General features: G+C 36.5%; 1 protein-coding gene across 6 annotated transcripts in view; it reads right to left on the bottom strand.

The window, feature by feature from the left end:
- ACBD5 (acyl-CoA binding domain containing 5) overlaps positions 1-18,181 on the bottom strand; it is a 45,363-nt gene extending 27,182 nt beyond the window's left edge. For 2 of the 6 annotated variants that reach the window (XM_054592326.1, XM_054592308.1), the window contains exons 1-7: positions 16,979-17,099; positions 16,640-16,805; positions 12,956-13,076; positions 8,297-8,369; positions 5,145-5,259; positions 5,008-5,040; positions 501-635 (exon numbers count right to left, since the gene is read on the bottom strand). In XM_054592326.1, the coding sequence (XP_054448301.1) occupies positions 501-635; positions 5,008-5,040; positions 5,145-5,259; positions 8,297-8,369; positions 12,956-13,076; positions 16,640-16,805; positions 16,979-16,993 (658 nt within the window). In that variant the 5' untranslated portion in view covers positions 16,994-17,099. Of the gene's footprint in view, positions 1-500; positions 636-5,007; positions 5,041-5,144; positions 5,260-8,296; positions 8,370-12,955; positions 13,077-16,639; positions 16,806-16,978; positions 17,100-17,331; positions 17,381-18,121 lie in introns of those variants that run through there. The other 4 variants (XM_054592351.1, XM_054592335.1, XM_054592341.1 and 1 more) reach the window with 4 other exon arrangements.
- Positions 18,182-23,807: the final 5,626 nt, after the last annotated feature.

The raw sequence follows: 23,807 nt of genomic DNA on the forward strand, positions 1-23,807 counted from the left end.
GTAACAGGGAAAAAATACAATAAAAATTTTTTTTTAGAAAAGTCTTCCCAAGAATCTTTGGTACTCTTACTAATAAGGACACCCTAATAATACAGGGCCCCCAATTCCAATGTTCCCTCTTCATCAAAATTTCTGCCTATATCCTATTCTCTGGGTTCCACTCTGTTCTTGACAAGAGGATGGTTGTCTTCTGTTCTTGGTAACATGAATATTCGTATTGGAAATAATACGTTAAATGAATATGTTTCTAATGCAGCATTTCAGGCATTACCTTTAAAAGAGCGGCATATTCTTGTTAGCCTTCAGTGGACATGTTTTCCATCTATGCGTAAGGATGGCTGTCCCTAATTCTGCAGACCTTCTGATCCACAACAAGTCTGGTTACAGGGTCAACAACCCACATCCCACCGTTCCCATACAAAGCCAAATCAGCCCAAGCCTCTCCATGTCCTTTTATCTTATTTAATTGTAAAATTATTATCCCATCATCCAAAGACTACCATTATCACTTTGTTCTGCTCCTTTCACTTCTTCTTGGGCCTCTTCATCCTCAGACTCAGCTCCACTATCACTGCTTTCAGCTTTACCATTAACAGTTTTGGCATTTGGAGGAGAAGTCAGAACATTGCCAAGATCTAAAATACAAAAATGAGCATTTAATCTCTAATGATATAACATACAATAACACTGTGATTTACAAGTAACAGAATAATTTTGAAGTAAACATGCTGACATATAATTACAGTATTCTTTTGTCTGACTATAAATAAAATAATAAAGCAATCTTAAAACTTTTCTGAAAAGGCAGAGGACAAGTTATTTTTAAGTTAACATCAGTCAAAATAGTAAAGCTATAGTCCTGGCTGGTGTGGCTCAGTGGACTGAGTGTTGGCCTAGGAACAGAAAGGTCACAGGTCCAATTCCCAGTTAGGGCACATGCTTGGTTGCAGGCCAAGTCCCCAGATGGGGGTGTGCAAGAGGCAACCAGTGGGTGTTTCCCTCCTCCTCTTTCTCCCTCCCTCCCCTCTCTCTAAAAATAAATAAACAAAATCTTTTTTAAAAAGTTTTAACAAAAAAAGAAATTCTAGTTTAAAAAAGTAGTAAAGCTACAGATGAATGATCTTTACACATGGTAAATTAAGAGACAGTTTCTACAGGTGAGCATACTGAAAACATAAATATATTATTTTTGGCCTTCACAACAGTCAAATCAATATTATAGGTGGACTACCTTAAAATTTTTTTAAATTTTATTATCTTTAGGGCTTCAGGTATACAACTTATTTTTTTTCTTTTGCACAAATCATTATGTCTTTACATACAAGCTTTTTTAAAAAAAAATTATCAGTTACTGTGATCATTTTAAAAGGCACATTTTAACCAATGCCACTCCAAAAAAACTTAATTAAAAAATAAATAAAAAGTCAAATTGTCCTATTGCCCAAAGTCACATGTGTTCCAACTTCATTCCTTCTGCTTAGAAATACCTCTATGTATCGGTTACCCATTTCTTCCCCGTGTTTCAATAGAGCTTCGTTGACCATTCACGGCTCTTCAAACTGAACATGGACTTCTCCTTTTTTATAATCCCTCTGTAGTCCTTCACAAAAGTAATGTCTACCTATATGCAGTCCTGCAAAGAAATCTACAATGTCTTTCTCACTGCAACTATAAGGAAGTCTTCTCAAACGAACCCCACCATCATTTACAAGTAAATATTCGACCTGCAGGCTCTTCATTAAGGCATCCATATCTTCATTGTTTATCTCATATAATTAATTCCACATACTGCTGCCCCATGTACAAGCAATGTCTTTCTAAGGCTTTCTGCATATCCTGCTCTGACTTCATTTCAATTAAGGCATCACTCTTTCGTTTTCCATCTCTACTTAAAAGGAAGTGAATTCCATTCTCACCATTTGCAGATTCTGTCACCTGAAAAAAAGCTAAGCACATCTTTCTACAGTGCATGGTAATCTCAAATAAGGTAAACAACATCCACATCCTCTTCTAACTTGGATGGAGCCAGTTCGTACTCAGGAGGAGGTGGAAGATCTTCCACAAAAAACAGAAATACCCACCATTCACAGACATCTTCAACAAAACTAAGTAACAGGGAATCCCCTAAATCTAGCCACCAAATAGATGAATGCCAAAAACTACTTGACAGCAGCAAAAAAAAGCATCACAACAGCCCTGTGATGAGAGTTGTAGAAAGCACAGTTACTAAAGAGCGTTACTCCACATAATAAAAACAATTAATGTAACACATCATATTCACAGACTAAAGGTCAAAACCTACATGATTATTGCAACAGAAACGGAAAAAGCATTGGACAAAATCCACCACTCTTTCATGATAATAATATTGGAGAAATTAATGCAAGAGAATTTCTTCAATCTGATAAAAGGAATGAAGAAAACTCATAACTAGCATCCATACTTAACATAGAAAGAATGAATTTTGTGCTCCCAAGATAAGGAATAACACAGAGGTATCTGCTTTTGCCATCTCTATTTAATATTGTACTAGAAGTTTTAGCCAGGGCAGTTAGGCTAGAAGACAATAAAAAGCATCCAGATTGGAAAGAAACAAGTAAAATAACCTCTTTTTGCAGATGACATGCTCTCCTATAGAGAAAATCCTAAGAAATCTTCAAAAACTATTAGAACTAATAAATAGTTTGGCTACATTGCATGATACAAAGTCAATACATAAAAATCAACTGTATTTCTATAAGCTAATAAACAATCCAAAAAAATTAGAGAACAATTCAAAATACAAAAGCCTGAAAAAGAATAAAATACTTAAGAATATTTTACACAAAAAGAAGGTGTAAGAATTATACACTGAAAATGACAAAACTGTTGCAAGAAATTAAAGATCTAAATAAATCAACTGGAAGGCAATAATGTCAAAATGAAAACACTTCCCCAAATGATCTATAATTCATTGCAATTCCTATCAAGATTCCAGCTGGCACTTTTGGCAAGAATTGGCAAACTGATTCTAGAATTCATATGGAAATGCAAGGAATCAAAAATAGTCAAAACACTCTCGAAAAAGAACAACGTTGGACAGCTCATAACTCCTAATTTCAAAACTTACTATGTAAGTATATTCTGAAAAAGCCCATGTGGAAAATATACATCTATTCTACTGGGCCTAAATACCTATTTGGAACAAAATGCTTTATTTTTAAAAAAAATAAATGTTACAAACTATCCTGAAATGTGGTAATATTTTACAAAATTATAAACACCTATGAAATACCAATATCCTTTCATCTAGCAATTACACTTTCAATATTATTTCTTACAATATACTTCCAAATATTAAAATGACATTTGCACATGATTAATTTCATCAGTATTTGTTGAAGATCAGAAGATCTAAATGTACATTAGCATGGTATAGATTAAATACATTATGCTACATGTCCATGTCCCTTACCACCCTTGGATTCAGATATGGTTCAAAATCCAGAATATTCTAATTTTGCAAAGGTCATACACTATATATACTGTATATTATGTAACACTAACAGAGTTTAGGAAGCTCTCACTTGACAAAAAAAAAAGCTAACTTTTTTTTCAGCGAAACATATGAATAGATGGGATAGTTAAAATAGCTTCATGTCATTTTAGGTCAGGGTTTGCCCTTTCAATTAGTTCATGTGAGGTCAAGTTTTACTGCCAAATGAGTTATTTTAAAAAAAAACTCTGGTTTATCAAGCATTTTGAATTTTTTAATTATAGCTAAGGAGTTGTGAACCTGAATCTTTATTATTATTATTATTATTATTATTACTCACTCTTCCTTGTTTTCATAATTGGTTGTTCAAACACCTGCCTCTGGCCAGTAGGCTAGACACTACTAAAACAGGTCTAAATTTATGCCCCTTTGTGTCCTAAAAACATACTTCATACAGAGAAACACAGTATTCTTTCTGAGTTGAATAAGCATGAATAAGGAAGGTTTTCTGAAAGCATTTGACTCCTCTAGGCAAATCAGATATAGAAGGTATGGTACAGCATTATGCCCAGTAAGCAGTCACCAGAAGTTGTGGCAGACAAACTGCACACCTTATGACAGGACAGGATGATTACTGTTCAGAAACACTGTAATTTCCGTCAATTAGTAAAAGATGCCTTGAAAATAGAGATGACAGGTAAAAAAGGAGGGATACTATATATATTAAAACATGGATAATTTTCATTTAAAATGACTCTCATGGGTTCATTTCATTCAGCTTTCTAAAAATAATTTAAAGAGCACATGTTTAAAGTTAATACCTGCAAATCTGCATAGTATTCAACTCCTGCTAGTATGTAAAAAATACACCTTTCCATTCTTTACAGAGGATACAAAAAGAGAATTCTAAAAAGAAAAACTAAGCTTAGTGAATTCACTTGTTTTGTTGAAACATAGCACTTTAAAATTAGCTAGAGCCCTGGCAGGGTGGCTCAGCTGGTTGGAGCATCATCCTATACACCAGAAATTTGCAGGTTCAATTCCCGGTCAGGGCACATACCCAGGTTATGGGTTCGATCCCAGGTCGGGGTGCATATGGGAGGCAACCGATCGATGTTACTCTCTCATATCAATGTCTCTCTTTCTCTCTCTCTCTCTCTCCCCCTTCCTCTCTCTCTAAAAACCAATAAACATATCCTCAGGTGAGGATTAACAAAATAATAGCAATATTAGCTAGAAAATAAATTCAGCCATGGCATTGCTAATAAAATTGAAAAGCAAATTAGAAAATATAATCCATCAAAATAAAACTATGAATTCTGTTACAATTTTATACCTGCTAAGTGAATCACTTATCATGTTTCTATAACTTAAGAGTTAAAACTTAAGCATTTATATTTTAAACCTTTATGCAATGTATTTGCTTGAATTAAAACTCTTGAGTGACCAGCTTATAAGTTAGATAAATTTGTGTAGAATTCTTTGGTATGTAAATTTTAAACACAATTTTATATGGATTTCATTATTCCTACCTTCTAAGTATTTAGAGATTTTCTCCAGTCGGACTGGCATGTGAGAGTAAAAAAAAAAAAAAAATTAAGACATATAACTATTAATGCATGCATAATATATCAGTTGCTGAGTTGAAAATGAGGTAAAATAGTCCAACCTGAAGTTAAATCAGAACTTCTGCCACTCTTTTTGTCCTCTACAATTTCATAAAATGGTCCTATGACATGTAGCAATTCTTCAACTTTCTCAGTCATTGGCATAGTTTCAAGAATCTGGAATCAAAAGAAACAAATATTGTGAAATCACAAACTATTAATCTGATCTAAATTACTATCAAATAATATAACATTTACAACTTACATATTGATAAATGAGATGTGAAGTTCATTTATAGACTCCCAAAGTATCTGTATTAATACATACTTATATAACCTCCTGGAAAAGTTTCAAGTACAATAAAGACTTAAAAGCGTTCCCATTTAAAGACTATTTCACATAAAGTTCATGCAAAATTTTACCCAATAATCTATAAATTGTGCATTTAAGAGTGAAGGGCACTAGGCCCTGGTTGGGTAGCTCAGTTGGTCAGAGCATCATCCCCATACAACAAGGTGGCGGGTTCATGATGGCCAGTCAGGGCACATACAAGAATCAACCAATGAATGCATAAATAAGTGGAACAACAAGCTGACCTCTCTTTCTCTCTCTCTCTCTCCCAAATCAATAAAGGGAAACAAAAAACCCCCAAAAACCCTAAGGGCACTAATGTTAAATAAAATAGAAAACTGTTGGGTTAGTATAAAATTGTTCTTTAACTATGGTACTGTTTCCAAAACTAGGAAATAATAACCACTTTCAGACACCTTCATAACTGTGGGCCAATTTATAATCATCGAATTTAAAGAGGAAGGCATATTAACTGACAAGGATTCAAATAAATAGCCACCAACTGGTGACTGATGTCAATGAAATATGCCAAAAGAGAAGCCATAAAATGCTTTCTTTAAATGAAAAGGTATGTATGTATAGGGAAAAAAAAAACAGTATATGTACGTTTCAATACCATCTACAGTTTTAGGTATCAACTAGGGGTCCTGGAATGTACATTGATCTCTCTTTAAACTCAATAGACACAATGCACATTATTCAAGTATTGTCTGATTTCCTGGAAATCCCCATAAGATAAACTGTAAAATTGTACAGAAAATAGAATTTTGTATTTCCCTTTGATTATAAATCAAAATAAACTATGTATAGAAACATGGATTATACATCCCAAACTACATTACTCTATCCCTCAAAACTAAAATTCTATTAAATTATTTTTAAATAATTTTTTATTCTAGCAACTTTTTTGGTGATATTTCACCAAACAGTTTATAAATTATAAAAAGCAATTTTCTGTAAATCATTATGTATTAAAACATATAAATAAAACTAGGCATGGAACGAGATGTACACTAAAAGACATGGAACGAGATGTACACTAAAAGAGTAATTCTAAAGAGCAATAGTACCATGATTTGTGACCTATATTTGAGAACATAATTCAATGCTGCTTCAGTTAGTAAATTATTATTATTTTAAAAAGCCTCAAATTTAGTTATGAAATCTTTGGGATAACGTACTACACTCACACGATTATTTGGAAGGATGCAATTTTATCTACTGCTGTCCACAATGCTAAACTCTGAAAATAACTGAAAACACTAACAAAATTTTCAATCTATGCATATTTTAATATTTCAGATTGACCTATAACAGTTTCCTATAAAATGTATTATATTCATAGTATTAAATGAAAATTATAAATAAAGTCTCAGTAAAGATACTTGGTGTTTTTTTGTTTTGTTTTGTTTTTTGAGAGAGAGAAACATCAACTTGCTGTTCACCCACTCATACATTCATTCGTTGCTTCTTGTATGTGCTCTGACCAGAGATAGAACCCGCAACATTGGTGCATCAAAACGGTGATCTATCTAGCTGAGCTACCCAGCCAAAGGAGTTGGTGTCTTCTTTTAATTAGGGAAGTAGTTACAGAAATCTATAGACACAGTGGAAGCATCTTAAGACAGCTAAAAGACAGCAGTATAGTTTTAATCTTTCTTGGAAAAAAAAAGTGGGACACATTTTTTTCACCCCCACTCCCACTTTTAACTGTGGTTACATCATGTATTAATAAAACTCAATATGAAAAATGAGTAAATTTTACTTAATGTGTCAATTCAGCTTTACATTACTGAGGTGTTGTAAAAATTATGATATTTAAGGTAAAGAAAAAGGAATAGTTATCAAACCAAAAAGTCTTTAGATTCTCTTTCTGTTTTTGAAAGGCTCCTTTGTTGTTATGTTACTGCTATAGTTAACAGCCAAAAGAACCAAACCGTGCCATTATAATCAAAGTCCGTTAAACAAAAATTGTGAAAATGTAACAAATGGCACAATTTTGAGCAATGTAGATGTGATTAAACAAAACAAAAACTACTTTGAATCTACTAAATAGAAATTACTACAGATTAATACTATTAAACCACCTGCCTCCCCCCAAAAACTATTCTTTTTATAGATTTTATGTTCAAAGATAATTGAAGATTATAGATAGACCTAGATTTCATACCTTCTGATCCATCTCCAACATAAAAACAGTCCTTTATAAAATGGTACTAAGTCCATCTTTTAAATCTACAATTTCTTCATAAATTTGCACCTCTAAGCAATGCCCTGAACAGACTTAAAAAAGCTAGTTAATAAGGGATGCACTTTTTAGTTGTTATCAAAGAAACTAAAAGCATCCTTATTCTGCTTCTAAAGGATCTTTGCATTGATGGCAAAGTGCCTGTTACTAAGGAAAAATGATGTTACTATCTCAATTTAAGGGTCAAAAGGTGTTTGAGACCACTGTTAGCAGTTTTGTTAACTATTTCTCCTAAATAAAACAATTCCAAAGCAGAAATGCTTTCAAGACAGTCCAGGTATTTCTCAGATTCCTGAGTAAGGGATGTCAATATTTTGAGATATTCATATTTATGCACTTTCTGCAAAAGAGAAGATATACAGAAAGACAGGGAAGTGGTGGGGGGTGGGAGACTATGATGTCACCCCAATGTGACATAAGGAAAAAACACTCACCTTAAGATGAACTTTGATAAGACAGATAAAGTCCTAATAAATTCAATAATCTAGATTCTCTCTTTCAATATATTACAATCTCTTTGTTCTTAAAACAAAGCAACTAATTTACCTGATAACCAAATTAAATTAGAATGGCTCTGAGTATTTTTATTTTCTTCTGTGAATTTTTTTCCCTACCTTTTTCATTTCTTCAACATATGCAATCATGGCTTCCTCTTTGGTCATATCACCCAATGAACTCCAAGCATCCCTAGAAATGAAATTATCCACATAACAACAAACAGACATCTAATTTTATTTTTTAAAAAAATAATTTATATTTCTCAATTATATTGATGTACAATATTATTTTAGTTTCAGGTGTACAACCTAGTGATTAGACATGTATGTAACTTATGAAGTGATTATCTCAATAAATCTAGAACCCATCTGACACCATACACAGTTATCACAACAGTTGACTACATTCCCTATGCTGTACTTTACATCCCCATGACTATTTTGTAACCACAAATTTATTTTCTTTTAATTAAAAAAATATATATATATTATTTATTTTTAGAGAAAGGGAGGGAAAAACAATGTGTGGTTGCCTCTCATGCACCCCCTACTGGGGACCTGGCCTGCAACCTAGGCATGTACCTTGACTGGGATTCAAACCCACAACCCTTTGGTTTGCAGGCCAGCACTCAATCTACTTAGCCACACCAGCCAGGGCTATGCCAAGACTTGTTATAGCGAGGGAAGCTGACCACCGGGGAGATTCCCCTCCTCGTGCCCCGCCCCCCGCCCCCTGCAGGAGAGGACGAGGAGCCTGGGGCCCTGCCTCATTGACCAATTTTTTTTTAATATATATTTTATTATGCTATTACAGTCATCCCATTTTTTTCTCATTTTTATTCCTCTCCCTCCTGCATCCCCTGTCCCACCCACATTCCCCTCCCCTTAGTTCATGTTCATGGGTTGTACATATAAGTCCTTTGGCTTCTCCATTTCCTATACTATTCTTAACCTCTCCCTGTCTATTTTGTATCTACCAACTACGCTTCATATTCCCTATAACTTTTCCCCCATTCTCTCCCCTCCCCTCTGATCTCTATTTCTGTGATTCTGTTCCTGTTCTAGTTGTTTGCTTAGTTTGTTTTTCTTTTCTAGGTTCAGTTGTTGATAGTTGTGAGTTTGTTGTCATTTTACTGTTCATAGTTTCTGATCTTCATCTTTTTCTTAGATAAGTCCCTTTAATATTTCATATAATAAGGGCTTGGTGATGATGAACGCCTTTAACTTTACCTCATCTGGGAAGCACCTTATCTGCCCTTCCATTCTAAATGATAGCTTTGCTGGAGAGAGTGATCTTGGATGTAGTTCCTTGGCTTTCATGACTTTTAATACTTCTTTCCAGCCCCTTCTTGCCTGCAAGGTTTCTTTTGAGAAATCAGCTGAGAGTCTTATGGGAACTCCTTTGTAGGTAATTGTCTCCTTTTCTCTTGCTGCTTTGAAGATTCTCTCCTTATCTTTAATCTTGGATAATGTAATTATGATGTGCCTTGGTGTGTACTTCCTTGGGTCCAACTTCTTTGGGACTCTCTGAGCTGGAAGTCTGTTTCCTTCACCAGATTGGAGAAGTTCTCCTTCATCATTTTTTCAAGTAAGTTTTCAATTTCTTTCTCCTTCTCTTCTCCTTCTGGCACCCTTATGATTTGGATGTTGGATCATTTAAAGTTGTCCCAGAGGTTCCTAAGCCTCTCCTCATTTTTCTGAATTCTTATTTCTTCATTCTGCTCTGGTTGAATGTTTTTCTCTTCCTTCTGCTCCAAATCATTGATTTGAGTCCCCATTTCCTTCCATTTACTGTTGATTCCCTGTATATTTTTCTTTATTTCACTTTGCATAGCTTTCACCTTTTCCTCCATTTTGTGACCATACTCAACCAATTTTGTGAGCATCCCGATTGTCAGTGTTTTGAACTGTGCTTCTGATAGGTTGGCTATCTGTTCATCGCTTAGTTCTATTTTCGGAGCTTTGATCTGTTCTTTCATTTAGGCCATATTTCTTTGTCTCAGTGTGCCTGTTATGTTGGAAAGGGCAGAGCCTTAGGTATTTGCCAGAGTGACAACTCAGGTTACTGAGTTGTGGCACTGTATGTGGGGGAGAAGTCCGAAAGGGAACAAGGTCGCTTGCTTGGCTCCCAGCCGGCTTTCAGTCACTTCCTCTGCTATCCACAAACAAATTGGGTCCTTCTAGTGGTGGTTCCCAGGAGGGTGAGTTTGTGTATGTTCTAGGACCCTGTGGGTGTCTGTAACGAACTCTTCTGTGAGGCTGAGAGTTTTTCTCACTGCCACAAACCCCACAGGTTTTTTTTACAGCCAGAGGTTTTGAGGCTTTCTTTTCCCTCACTGGAACCCTGGATTGCACGGTCTGTCTTGTTCCCCAGCTGTTCCTCCCAGTTTACCTGCATGCACATGTGGGATCACATGGTCCATCAGCTACTGCCTGGCCATGCTGCCCATCTCCTCCCCTCCTACCAGCCTGTGTGAATGCTTCTTCTTTAGCTCCTTGGTTGTCAGACTTCCATACAGTTCGATTTTGTGGCAGTCTGGTTATTTTTTGTTTTTAAACTTGTTGTTGTCTTTATTTTGGTTGTGCAAGGAGGCAGTGTATCTACCTACACCTCCATCTTGGCTGGAAGTGCTCTGTAATTACGAATTTAAAAGATACTTGATTTTTCCCATGGCTGGTATGGCTCAGTTGGTTGGAGTATCTTCCTCTAAGTGGAAAGTTATGAGTTGGATTCTCAGTCAGGGCACATTCCTGGGTTGTAGTGCATCATACAATCACTGGCCCTGGAGCGCACAGGAGGCTATCAATCTATGTTTCTCTTTCACATCAATGTTTCCCTCTCTTCTCCCTCTCTCTCTCTCCCCCTTCCTCCATAAAGAAATGAACAGCCCTGGCTCGTATGGGTCAGTGGGTTGAACACCAGCCTGTGAACCAAAGGGTCACCGGTTCAATTCCCAGTCAGGGTACATGCCTGGGTTGCAGGCCAGGTCCCTGGTTGGGGGTCTGTGAGAGGCTGGTCGATATTTCTCTTACACATTGATTTTTCTTCCTCCTTTCTTCCCTCCCTTCCCCTCTCTTAAAAAATAAATAAATAAAATCTTTAAAAATGATCAAGGAATATCCTCAGGTGAGGATTAATAAAATAAAATAAATAAAAGCTGATTTTAAAGTGCTCAGAATAGTTTATAGTTGATGGTATAGGGCCATTAATTTAAAATGAGCTCTATTTAAAGCCATGTTATATTTTTAAAGGATCTCTTTAAATACACCACCTTGGAGAAAAGTATCACAGTGAATAAACTGGCAAATTAGACAATATTTTAAAATAATAAGTATGTCACCCTTCTACAGACTATGGATATAGACACTATATTATATAGACTATAAATTATTCATAAATATTTGCTAAGAACTCTTTAAAGGTTTTAATATCATTATAAAGAATAACAGAAATAAGTATTTTAGAAGCCTCTATGAGAACTGTCACAGCCATGTTTTCAACAATAGGAGTTTTGGTTAAAAGTGTCCATTAACTTAAATAACAGCCTAACACATTTGAAAGATGGAAATGATTTTTTACTTCTAAAAAAATAAAAATATAAGGGAAAGGAAAATTTTAGACCTCTGGATAATGAGAATAGTCCTTTAAAACTTTTGCCTAAAATGAAAACTTCTTTTTATATTTTTTTCCTCAGAAGCAATTTAACTCCACCAAAGGTCAATTCTGAGGGAAAATGGTAAATAAATTTTCTTAAAACAGATTAAATAGCATGTTGCTATTATCCTTAACCTATTATTTTATGACTATTTATGAAGCTCTCATAGTAAAGCAGACAACTAAGAAATCCTCAAAGGAGTTGAAGGACTTCCAATTTAGGGAGAAGTTTAGCCATCAAAATATGTGGCTCTCAAGACACGCTTCACCAATTAGCATACTCTATTCATAACAAACAGCGTAGTCAGACATTTTGTTAGACGTTTGTAACATCCTCCAAAGCATTAAAAACATCAAATAGCCCTGGCTGGTGTGGCTCAGTGGATTGAGTGTTGGCCTGCAAACCGAGGGGTTCCCGGTCGATCCCTGGTCAGGACACATGCTTGAGTTGCAGGCCAACATATCTCTCACACATCGATGTTTCTCTCCCTCTCTTTCTCCCTTCCTTCCCTTCTCTGAAAATAAATAAATAAAATCTTAAATGTCAGGTACCTTTAAAAAAACAAACCATCAAATTTAGACAATTGGAAAAATATATCTAAAGGTATCTCTGGATATATTATGATTCTCATAAGTATATTAAAAATCAAATTTTTATTCAAGTATAATAGGACAGGAGAGACGGCTTAGATAAAATGTCAGTATGACAGTGCCTGAGTTATGTTCCTAGTTACTTTTTATTTTAAATTCTCAAAGCAAACAATACCACTTGACAAGCAAAAGTCATTATTTTTCATGTCAGGTCGAAGAGGCAGAAGAGTTTGTTTTGTTTCTTCGACTTTGTTTGGGAGTTGGTCTTGGCATAATAAAAAGAAAAACTCCAAAAAAGGAAAGGCTAAAGGAAAAGGCTTTATTATCTCTGAGGCAACTACCCCTTTTGGTTTTATTGCTTTCCTCTCTTCTCCAAGACTTTCCTATTTGTGTGAAACTGGGTTAAGAGCACATGGAGGATACAAATTGTATCCTATACCCAGAACATTTTATGTACAGAATAACATATAACCATATACATAACAATCATTACAATAAAATTTCCTTCATAGCTTTCTATATAGAATTACCATTTATATCTTCCAATAGGATCCCAAAATGCAGGTCTTGATAGTTTGCAGGGTCCTTCAGTTGCCTGCTTATAGAAGCTATAGAACTTGAGCATCATTTCATTTGTTGGCTGGAATGAACCTATTGGAAACAAACATTAAATAAGGATGACTTGTAGAATACAATTAATACTATATGGCTGCAAAGTTGCTGAGTTATACAAATTGTGATTTTTTAATATCTCATTAATACTTCAGATAATTATTTATTTCTATCCTATAAAAACAAATGTTATAGTTCTGTTAGTTGTACTACTCTTTCAATTAAAAAACAACAACTCTGAGATTTTACACTTTAATAACAATGCCAAACACAATTCAATAAATAAAAGAATAAATGAACAAACATGCCCTAGGTGTAACCAAAATAACTGGCAAATATCATTTATAAACACAAGTATATTAAAATATATAATAATTGTATTACACAACTGTAATAAGGCTTTTTTATTCAAAGATTGTAACAAACCATAAGTGACTAGCACAAATGATAGAGTTAAATGTTTACTCTGCTTAATAAAATTGTAACAGTAAGAAATTCAACTCCAAAAGAAAGAAAGAAGGCAATAGATGAGAAAGAAAAGAAAAAAGAAATTCAACTCTTCTTGGCCAAACTTCAATTTTTCAATGGCTAAGGAACTTTGACTAAATCCAACCAGAGTGTACTGTGGTTGAAAAAGAATTAATCCAAGATAAAATCGATTTCTCACTTCCTACCTCTGTAATTTTGGACCCATTAATTTCTTTAAAGAACAGTCTTCATATGTGTTTTTGCATATTTAAAACCTCTTTATGTTTAAAATTTTCAATTTGTATAAACAAGCGCAATACTCAATAACAAAGAAAAAATTGGACTGTAAATATTTTATAATAAGTACTTGGCTAAATAAATATGAGACCCTTCTAGCATATGATAATTTATAAGTATAACCCTTAAAAATTATAGAAAAAATATTAATAATAGCATGAGAAAAGTTTCATGATCTACTATAAACTAAGAGTGGAACAGCAGTTTAAAAACAGCCTATCCAGCACAATCCATTTTTGCAAAGCAAGTAGTTAAATACATAAAAAATATAGTAGAACACATCAAATAGTTAAAAGACGATCTCTCTGTATAGTAGGCATACAGATTATTTTTATTTTCCTTTTCCCTTGTTTGTTTTAAAAATATTTACTTTCAGCCCTGGCTAGGTGGCTCAATTGGTTGGAGTGTCATCCCATGCACCAAAAGTTTGCGGGTTCAGTTCCAGTCAGGGCATGTGCCTAGGCTGTGGGTTCAAACCCTCATCAGGGTGCCTACAGGAGGCACCTGATTGATCTTTCTCTCTTCTCTCTCTAAAACCAATCAACATATCCTCAGGTAAGATATTTTTATAAATTTACTTTCAGTGTGTATTACTTTTATACCAGTAATTATAAAAATAAATACTGTAAAAATCTATTTTTAAAACTTTATACATTATATAATAAACAGAAAACATGTAATAACCAAAAGCTGATAGTATATAAACAAGAAAATTACAAAACACACAAGATGAGAGCTGATGTTTCAGGTTTGGCCAAGAGTAAATAATTAATTTCAAAACCACAATAATCATCATCTACGTAACATATGCTCATTTAAGAGTATCCATTAGATACACTATTTCAATGATAGAGTGCTTCTTTATATAGCAAAGGGAAAAAAATGAAAATACTACAGTTAAAAATGGTTATCTATTTAAGCAACAAAAATCTAAAATTCAAACATCAAAAGCCTCATTTTATAATACCCTCAAGAAGTTAATCAAATAAAATGTAAAAGTTTATTGGTTAAGGTAGATGATATATACTTTAGCATAGATTACAGCAAAAACTGAAATCATATGTTGAAATGTATTCTAGTAAAACACTGGATTAAAGTATAATTTCTGTCCTCAAGGTGCTCATACATAATAAATTTGATGCATGTGTTTAAAATATTATCGAAGAATTTAAACTTCTGAAGGCCAAGAGAATACCAAACACAGATGCTACAGGATTCATTATAACCTTAGTCCTTAAATACAGATTAAGCAAAAAGGAAAGAAGTTATAAAATCTTACTTTTTGCAAAGCAGTTCAGGGCATACTAAACAATTTAAAAGTAATGTAAAAATATTTAATAATTCACTATAACAATAGTTCTGCCTCAATTAATATCAGTTTAGTTCCAGGGAATAATGGTATTCTAAACATTGTCCAACACAGGTGCCATTTGGCAGGGCATCTTAACTTTGCAATACCTTCCTAAATGTTACATAACAGAAACTTTATTTACATTTGCATGGGTTTCTAAAAAGTGATATGTAAATTTTTAAAAAACAAACATAAAAAGAGAAAAAAGAAAAAAACAAAAATAAGTGACACGTAATGTCATCCACGGTAGGAAGTAGACTAGTGAAATCAAGTCTAGCTTTATCAGTTTCCAAAAATATATTAAAACACGTAGTTTAGAGGAAAAGATAAAGGTACAACTTACACAAAACTCTAAGAATCATGCATTTCCATAAACCCTTTTAACTGGGCTTTTAAAAACTCAACACCTAAATATGTTTCTATAATATTTCTTTATGTTTTGTTTACTCCTATCTTTCAATCCCCCACATGTCCTCCTCCAATTCTGTTTGAAGATTACAAAGAAAATATTATTTTGTGTATATGTTCCAAATGTTTTGAATCTGCACTTCATTTTTATTCAATGGTGTTGAATATTCAATATGCGGCCAAATGATTAATACAAATAGAGAACATAGTATTAAATACTATAGTCATACATTAATTAATGGACTGTTAGTATTACATTCTGGCACAATAATGGCACTTAAAAGCATCACTTAAATGCAGGTTTAGTTTTTCATATATTATTGCAGAAGGATATGAAGTAAAAAATGAAAGTCCCCCTCTCTAAGCTTCTCCACAGGGGAAAAAAAAAAATTTGAATAATGGCCTTAAACTTCCCGACATTGGTCAAAGACATAAAATTGTAAGTTCAAAAAGTACCGCAAACTCCAAAGAGGATAAATATGAAGAAAACCATACTTAGATACATCCTAGTCAAACTGCAGAAAATCAAAGGTAACAGAGAAAAATCTAAGTAGCTACAGAAATGACACATTAAATATAAAAGAACGTGAATGACTTTCCTGCTAGATCCAATATTAGTATAAAAAAAAAAACTAGTACAACAGCAAAAACAGTAAATATATATTTATTAAAATAAATCATTTTACAAATGAATGTAGTTGTTCTTTCCTCTCTCTCCCTTCTTATCAAAAGTTTTCAAAAGGCTTAAATAATAGACTTTTTGAGTGTGCAGCACCAGGCAGCCTATTCCAGTTGTTTTTCATCACACCCAAAACTGCAGTTAATAAGAAACAAGACTTTGGTTTTCAACAATATAAAGGACTTAAAATCTGGATAACATATTTGTCTCAGGCTTGAAAGATCAGCAGGGAATTAAATCACAGTTGATGCCTCCCTTTACTTACATTCCTTTTAAACGCAGAAAAGAAGTAGGTTAAATAAGCAAGAGTAAAAGAAGAAAGGTTAAAGGAGGTAAGGTTCATGAACCGGAACCTCAGGCCTCTGCAGGTTTCTTCAGCGGGGGCCCCAGTGCACGTACCATTTTTCGGCAAACTCTGGATCACCTTCACCGCCGCCTCAAACCTGGTTTCATGCACGGATCTGTTGTCCGCCATCTCCAGCCGCCAGCGCCAGTCTCGGTCCCAAGGTCTGTTGGCTGGAATCAGGAAGCAGCAACACCAGCTTTCCCAAGAGCCTGCATGAAACTAGAACACGAAGCGCAGCCGCGGATCAACATGCCCAAAGGGAGGAGGCCTAGGAGCGCAGCTGGTCAGTTCCCCTGCCCTATCCAGGCCACAGAGACCTAGGTGGCCCGGCTCCTTCCTCCTCCCGGGGGCGTGACCAAGCCGAGAAGCCAGCCCGCGAAGACAGAACTCACCGAGAGGAAGACCATCTCTAGCAAAAGGCGGAGGGGCTCCGTCCACGGGTGGTCGCGGAGCCGTTCTCCCACCCGCAGGATCCTCGCGGAGCAGCCACACCCCCCATCGCGTCCGGGTCTCTCAGTCCCTCCGCGAACTCCCCACAGCCCCGCCCCGGAGCCACCCGAGGACCCACTCGCTGCCGCTGCCTCGCAGCAAACTCCACCCACCCGCCTGGGGACCGCAGAGTTAAAGACAGCTGTCCGTCGGTGCCCCGAGAAGGGCCGGAGAAAGGGGAAACGAGAAGTGAGATGGATCGCCAGAGGACCCGTGCTCAACACCGGAGAGATGTGTCCGCACCAGCGCAGCTCACCTGCGACGCGGGTTGCTTCCCCTGGGCCCAAAGGTGGGCGTCGATACCGCTGGCAAAAAAAACAAAAACAAAAACAAAATATTGGTCACCAGGGCCTGCCCTCTGTTAGGTTAAGGCTAGAGGAAGATGATGGGACGTAAGCAAAGGGGTTTAGATCCGGAGAGGATTAGTGCGAACCTTAAATTCTGACATTTAAGTTCTGCGACCTAGGTCAAATTAACTTAGCTTCTCCGATGGCAATCTTTATCACCTCAAAGGGTAGATAAAAGGACCTAAGTATGCTGGATGGTGTTCCGCAGTGCTTGGCTCGCAAGACTTCGAGCGCTTTAGCCGCTCGAGGCAAAGACGTCCAAACAAAAACCAAAGGAAGGAAAGGGGAGGTCGCCCACTACTAGCCTGGCGGGGGGAAGAAAAGCACCTTCCCCGGCACCACCTCTAACACCAAGTCGCAGGGAGCTGAGCACAGCCCAGCTCCACCCCCATTTAATAGGAGACAGAGCGCAGGGGAGGGGTGAACGAGGAATTTGTACGGATCGCCAACTCTAGAAAGGGGTACCTGAACCTTCACCCTTTTAGCACAACGTCCGGCATACGAAGGCCTCTAGGAAGCGCCCCCAGGCCCATTGTGGGGTAACTGATATGGATCGTGGGGTTGGAGTCCTGCGGCCCTGAAACCCCAAAGTCACTAGATCGTTTTTGTCAGTTCGGGAGGGTTAGGAGGGTTACTAGTACAAATCTAGGCACAGACTCTAAGTTACACTTCCCTCGGAGTCGCAGTGCCGGTATTTACCTTGGTATTGCCCGGCAAGGCCAGTCCGGTAATGTCCCTGATGCCCGCCCCACACCCTGTCCCGAGGACTTGTGGGAAATGTAGTCTCTCCGACTTGGCGCTTCCGGACACCTCCTCCCGAAGGGCGTTCCTCCCACCTGTTCCGGTTGGGCTTGATCCGGCTAGCGCTTGAGCGGTTGCGGCGGAAATCCCTCCTTCCTACTTCCCTGCACTCTGCAAATTCTCGAGACCACGTTCGCTTCAGCCGGAGGAACGCGCAGTGTTGCTTGTTACAGGTGTCTTTGTGTGGCGAGGCCGGAGTCAAAAAATTGGGGTCTAATTTCTTGCGTACTAACTTTGAGATTATGTATAACAAAGCAGAGTGCCGTCAGGTAGTACTATGGCTTACTTAGTGCCGGGTATTTGCCTATCGTATGAGACATAGGAATGACTATGTTAGCTGATTTGCTGAAGGCCCCACAACTCAGTAGCAGAACTAGGAGCCAGTCAACCCTCCCACCATCAAAAACAAAAACAAACAAACAAAAACATGTTAAATCTTGGACTTTCAACAGAACACAGAAACTAAAATTTTTTTAATTTACTCAAACTAGGAAGACTGTTTAATATGTACTGCTTACTCTTCTTAAACATTCTTTTCAATTTCAATCTACTCGATCATGCATACTTTTAAAAGGGTTTAGGTGTTTATAATCTAGGTTTTAATTTTGACAACTTTATTAAGCTTCTGTAATAAGCTGATTTACAGTATGTTGGTCTAAAGGTAATAATCATTAAGAATTTCCAGCTGATGATTTCTGTTGAATTTCCATTTGCTGGTAGTATACATTTCCAGTCAAGGAAATAAGCATAAGAAGAAAGAAAATTGAGATTATTAATGTTTAGGTATTTAAAAAGTAGTTTTTTCATATAAGTATTCTGTTTTAGATGTGATAACTTCTGCTAAAATGTAATGAATATGAATTGAATCAGATCCCAAAGTGCCTTTCAAATATGAACTAAAATATATGGAGTCCTAGCCAGTGTAGCTCAGTTGGTTGGGCATTTTCCTGCAAACCAAAAGGTCACTGGTTGGATTCCTGGTAGGGACACAGACCTGGGTTGCAGGTTCCTTCCTCAGGTTGGGGCATGAGAAGGCAACCAATCTGTTTCTCTCTCACATCACGTTTCTCTCCCTCTCTTTCTCCCTCCTATCTCTTTAAAAAATAAATATTTAAAAATATATGGGCCCTGGCTGGTGTGGCTCAGTGGATTGAGCATCAGCTGGCAAACCGAAGGATCTGTGGTACAATTCCCAGTTAGGGCACATGTCTGGGTTGTGGGCTGGGTTCCCTGTGCAGTGTGTTCAGGAGGCAACCACACATTGATGTTTGTCTTCCTTTTCTTCTCCCTCTCTTCTCTATAAAAATAAATAAAATTAAAAAAAAAGAAAAATATATGGAACACAGAAAAAGTAAAATAAAGAGGCATCTAAAAAAGTATATGGGATACTACTGTCTTTCAGAACTTTCAGTACAGTGCCTCATATGAAGCACTTCTATTGAGATATAGTTGAATATACCATTATATTAGTTTCAGGTGTACAAATAATGATTCAGTATTTGTACATATTACAAAATGATAGCCACAATGAGTAAAGCATTCTAAGAATAGGCCCACTTCTTACACTTGACCATAAGAAGGGTAAAATAGTACATTTATCAGTTTTAAGAAATACAATGGCGATATTACAAGGCCGCTGTAATCAAAACAGTCTCATACTGGCATGAGAACAGGCACATGGATCAATGGAACAGAATAGAGAGCTGAAAAATAATAAATCCATATCTATGGTCAATTAATATTCAACAAAATGGGCAGAAGCATAAAATGGAGTAAAAATAGCCTCTTCAACAAATGGTGTTAGAGCTGGACAGCTACATGCAAAACAACATAACCAGACCACCAACTTACACAATGCACAAAAATAAACTCAAGATGGATAAAAGACTTAAACATTTAAGTCTCAATACCATAAACGTCCTAGAGGAGGACATAGGCAAGAAAGTCTCAGATATTCGATGCAGCAATAATTTCACTGAATGTCCCCCTAGAGCAAGGGACATAAAGGTAAAAATAAACAAATGAGACTTCATCAAAATAAGCTTCTGCACAGCTAATGAAAACATTGGCAAAATGAAAAGGGAACCAACTGTATGGGAAAACATTTGCCAATGATACCTTGGGCAAAGGTTCATCTCTAAAATATTTAAAGAACCCACACAGCTCTACTCCAGGAAGACAAACAGTCCAACTGAAAAATGGGCAAAGGACCTAAACAGACACTTCTCCAAGGAGGATATACAGAGGGCCCAGAGACGTATGAAAGGATGCTTAGCATCACTAGCCATTGGAGAGATGCAAATTAAAACCACAATGAGATACCACTTCATACTGGTCAGAGTGGCCATCATAAACAAACCAACACAAGTGCTTGCAAAGTTGTGGAGAAAAGAGAACCCTAGTACACAGTTGGTGGGAATGCAGACTGGTGCAGCCACTGTGGAAAACAGTTTGGAATTTCCTCAAAAAGCTAAAAATGGAACTGCCTTTTGACCCAGCCATCCCACTGCTGGGATTATACCGTGAGAATCCTGAAACACCAATTCAAAAGAAGTATGCACCCCAATGTTCGTAGCAGCACAATCTACAATAGCCAAGTATTGGAAGCAGCCTAAGTGCCCATCAATAAATGAGTGGATAAGTGTACTACAGTACATTTACACAATGGAATACTATGCAGCAGAAAGGAGGAACTCCTACACTTTCCGACAGCATGGATGGAACTGGAGAGCATTATGCTAAGTGAAATAAGCCAGGGAGTAAAAGACAAATATATGGTCTCACCTATAAATGAAACCTAATCAACAAAACAAACAAGCAAGAAAAATATAACCAGCAACATTGAAAGAAAAAATCAACAGTAACGAAAGGGAAGAAAGGACGGATAACGGAGAAAAGAAGGGGAGGGGTCAAGTCAAGGAACATGTATATAGGACCCATGGACAAAGCCAAAGTGGGGAAGGATTGAGGGTGGGAGGTGGGGGTGGGTGGGGCAGGGGAAAGTGGTGGTGGGAAAATGGAGACAACTGTACTTGAACAATAAAAAAAATTTTAAAAATACAATGAATAAATATTAAATAACGGTAAAAGGATTCTTTTATGTGCTCTTTCCTTTATGACCACTTTAAAAATCCTATTATGTCCTGGGTGATGTAACTGACACTGAGGGTACGAAGCCCCTCAGGGAATTCACACTAGTGTGGTAAACAAATATATAATATAATAATTGCAATATATTGCAAAAGTGTTAAAATTGAAGGATATAAAAGGTGCTGTACTATGTGTACCAAAAGACAACTGCAATAATGTTCCTAACAGCCCTGATAAGAAGTGTCTTGGTTGGGCTACGTCCCGCAAAGCAAATGGTCACCATTTTGAACCTGGTCAGGGTACGTGCCTGGGTTTCAGGTTCAGTCCCAGGTCCAGGCACATACCAGAGGCAACCAATTGATGTTTCTCTCTCATGTTGATGTTTCTGTCCCTCTCTCACTCCCTTCCCCTCTCTGAAAATAAATAAAAAATTTTAGAAAATAGCCTTCCTATATTGTACCCTCCACTACAGTTCACATTACAGGTTCCCCATTTAAAAAAAAAAAATAGCCCTGGCTAGTGTGGCTCAGTGGATTGAGTGTTGGCCTGCAAACCAAAGGGTTGCAGGTTCGATTCCCAGTCAGGGTACACGGCTGGGTTGTGGGCCAGGCCCCCAGTAGAGAGCACACAAGGGTCAACCACATATTGATATTTCTCTCCCTCTCTCTATCCCTGCCTTCTTTTTTTCACTAAAAAGAAAGAAGTAACATTTTTAATAAATAAATAAAATAGCAAACTATATGTAATAAGCAGAAAGTTTGTTCAGATCGATGGGACGATAGACATAAAGAAAAGAAGGACAGGCATTTGATAAAAAGCTGGCTAAAGGTTTTATATGCTATGCAAAGGAGTTTGTACTTCGTTCATAAATCTATAGTTTATGTATTTTTGTATCAGCTATAGTATGATCTGGAAAGCAGAACCACTATGAATCCCATAAGAGATAATGGTGTTAAGAGATTAATTATAGGGATTAGACTTCATATATTTCAGAGGGCTTATAAAGAGGCCTGTGGAAAGCTATTGCCTCTGTGTCTGGAGGGGAGCCTAACATTGCAATAGGTCAGCATGATTTAAATGCAGAAACTGGTGCAAAGTAGGGAAGAGTAAACACAAACTGGAACCCCTAAAGACAAATTAGAACAAATGAGGACAAATTGCATCCTACTTTATCTCACCACCTCTAAGTTCAATGATATGGATAACCTTCAGAATAAAATGGTACCAATCTCTATGGAGCCGAACTCATGCCTGACCTAAGACTCAGAGAAGCTGTGGGTCGAGTCGATACTCTGTGGCCAGTACTCTTCAGAACTGCTTCACTTTTTCTGCCAAATCTCACATTAATTCTCATGGCCAACACTAAGGTAGAACAATATAGGGAAGAGAATTCTGGGAGATATTCTAGCTTCTCTAAGAATGGTGACTCAATTCAATTCACCACAATTTTCTAACTGTTGCTTTCAGAGTGGCTAAAGTTTATTACAGGAATATATACCAAAGTAAACATTTAAAAATCTACTAACATAGAAAAAAAGAGAAAAAAAAAACCTTGACAGTTTTTCAGAAACACCACCTGTTATGGACTGAATGTTGGTGTTCTCAAAATACTTATGTTGAAACCCTAACTTTCAACATGACTATATGTGGAAACATGGCCTATAGTAAAGGTAAAATGAGGCCATAAGGGTTGGACCCTAATTTACTAGGGCTGGCGCCCTTATAAGAAGAGGAAGGAACACCAGAGTTCTTTCTCTTAACTATATGAGGACACAGCAAGAAGCCCTCTACAAGCCAGGTAGATAGCTCTCGCCTGAATTGTCTGTCTAGAAAAATAACACTGAATAGACAAAAATTCTATTGAAATTAGTATAAGAGTTCAAGAAGGTGAATATGATAAACATACAAAATCTATAGTTTCATATTAGAATATAGGAATAAAAATACCAAGCCCAGGTAGATTAAAGACATAAAAATAAAAAGTGAAACTACAAGATTTTATCTTTTCTTTTCTTATTTTTTAAATTTATTTTATTATTATTTTTCAATCCTCATCTGAGGATGTATTCATTGATCTTTTAGAGAGAGAGGAACGAAAAGAGATAGAGGATCATCTATTTGAGAGAGAAACATAAATTGATGTTTCTCTGTAAGTGCCCTGACTGAGGATCAAATTCGCAAGTTAAGGTATGTGCGTTGACCTGGGTATGGGATGATGCTCCAACTAACTGAGCCACTTGGCCAGAGCTCTTTGCTTTGTTCTGAAACTACGATTAGAGAATGAGAAAGACTTAATTTATACAAGACAAAAAATATGAATAAGATATTAGCATCAGGAAACAAAAAGTAAATATTTCATTACTTGCTGATGATATGTTATCCACATAGAAAATTTAAGGGAAGGTACAATTATTACAACCAAGAAAAGGCTCAGTGTGTTGTTGAACATAAGATCAGTCAGTAGTGACCTTTTAAAGTATAAATAATAAATCAG

This window comes from Pteronotus mesoamericanus, unplaced genomic scaffold (assembly GCF_021234165.1).
Source record: "Pteronotus mesoamericanus isolate MK-2021 breed Mesoamerican mustached bat unplaced genomic scaffold, CSHL_Meso_final contig_130, whole genome shotgun sequence".
Taxonomy (NCBI): Eukaryota; Metazoa; Chordata; class Mammalia; order Chiroptera; family Mormoopidae; genus Pteronotus; species Pteronotus mesoamericanus.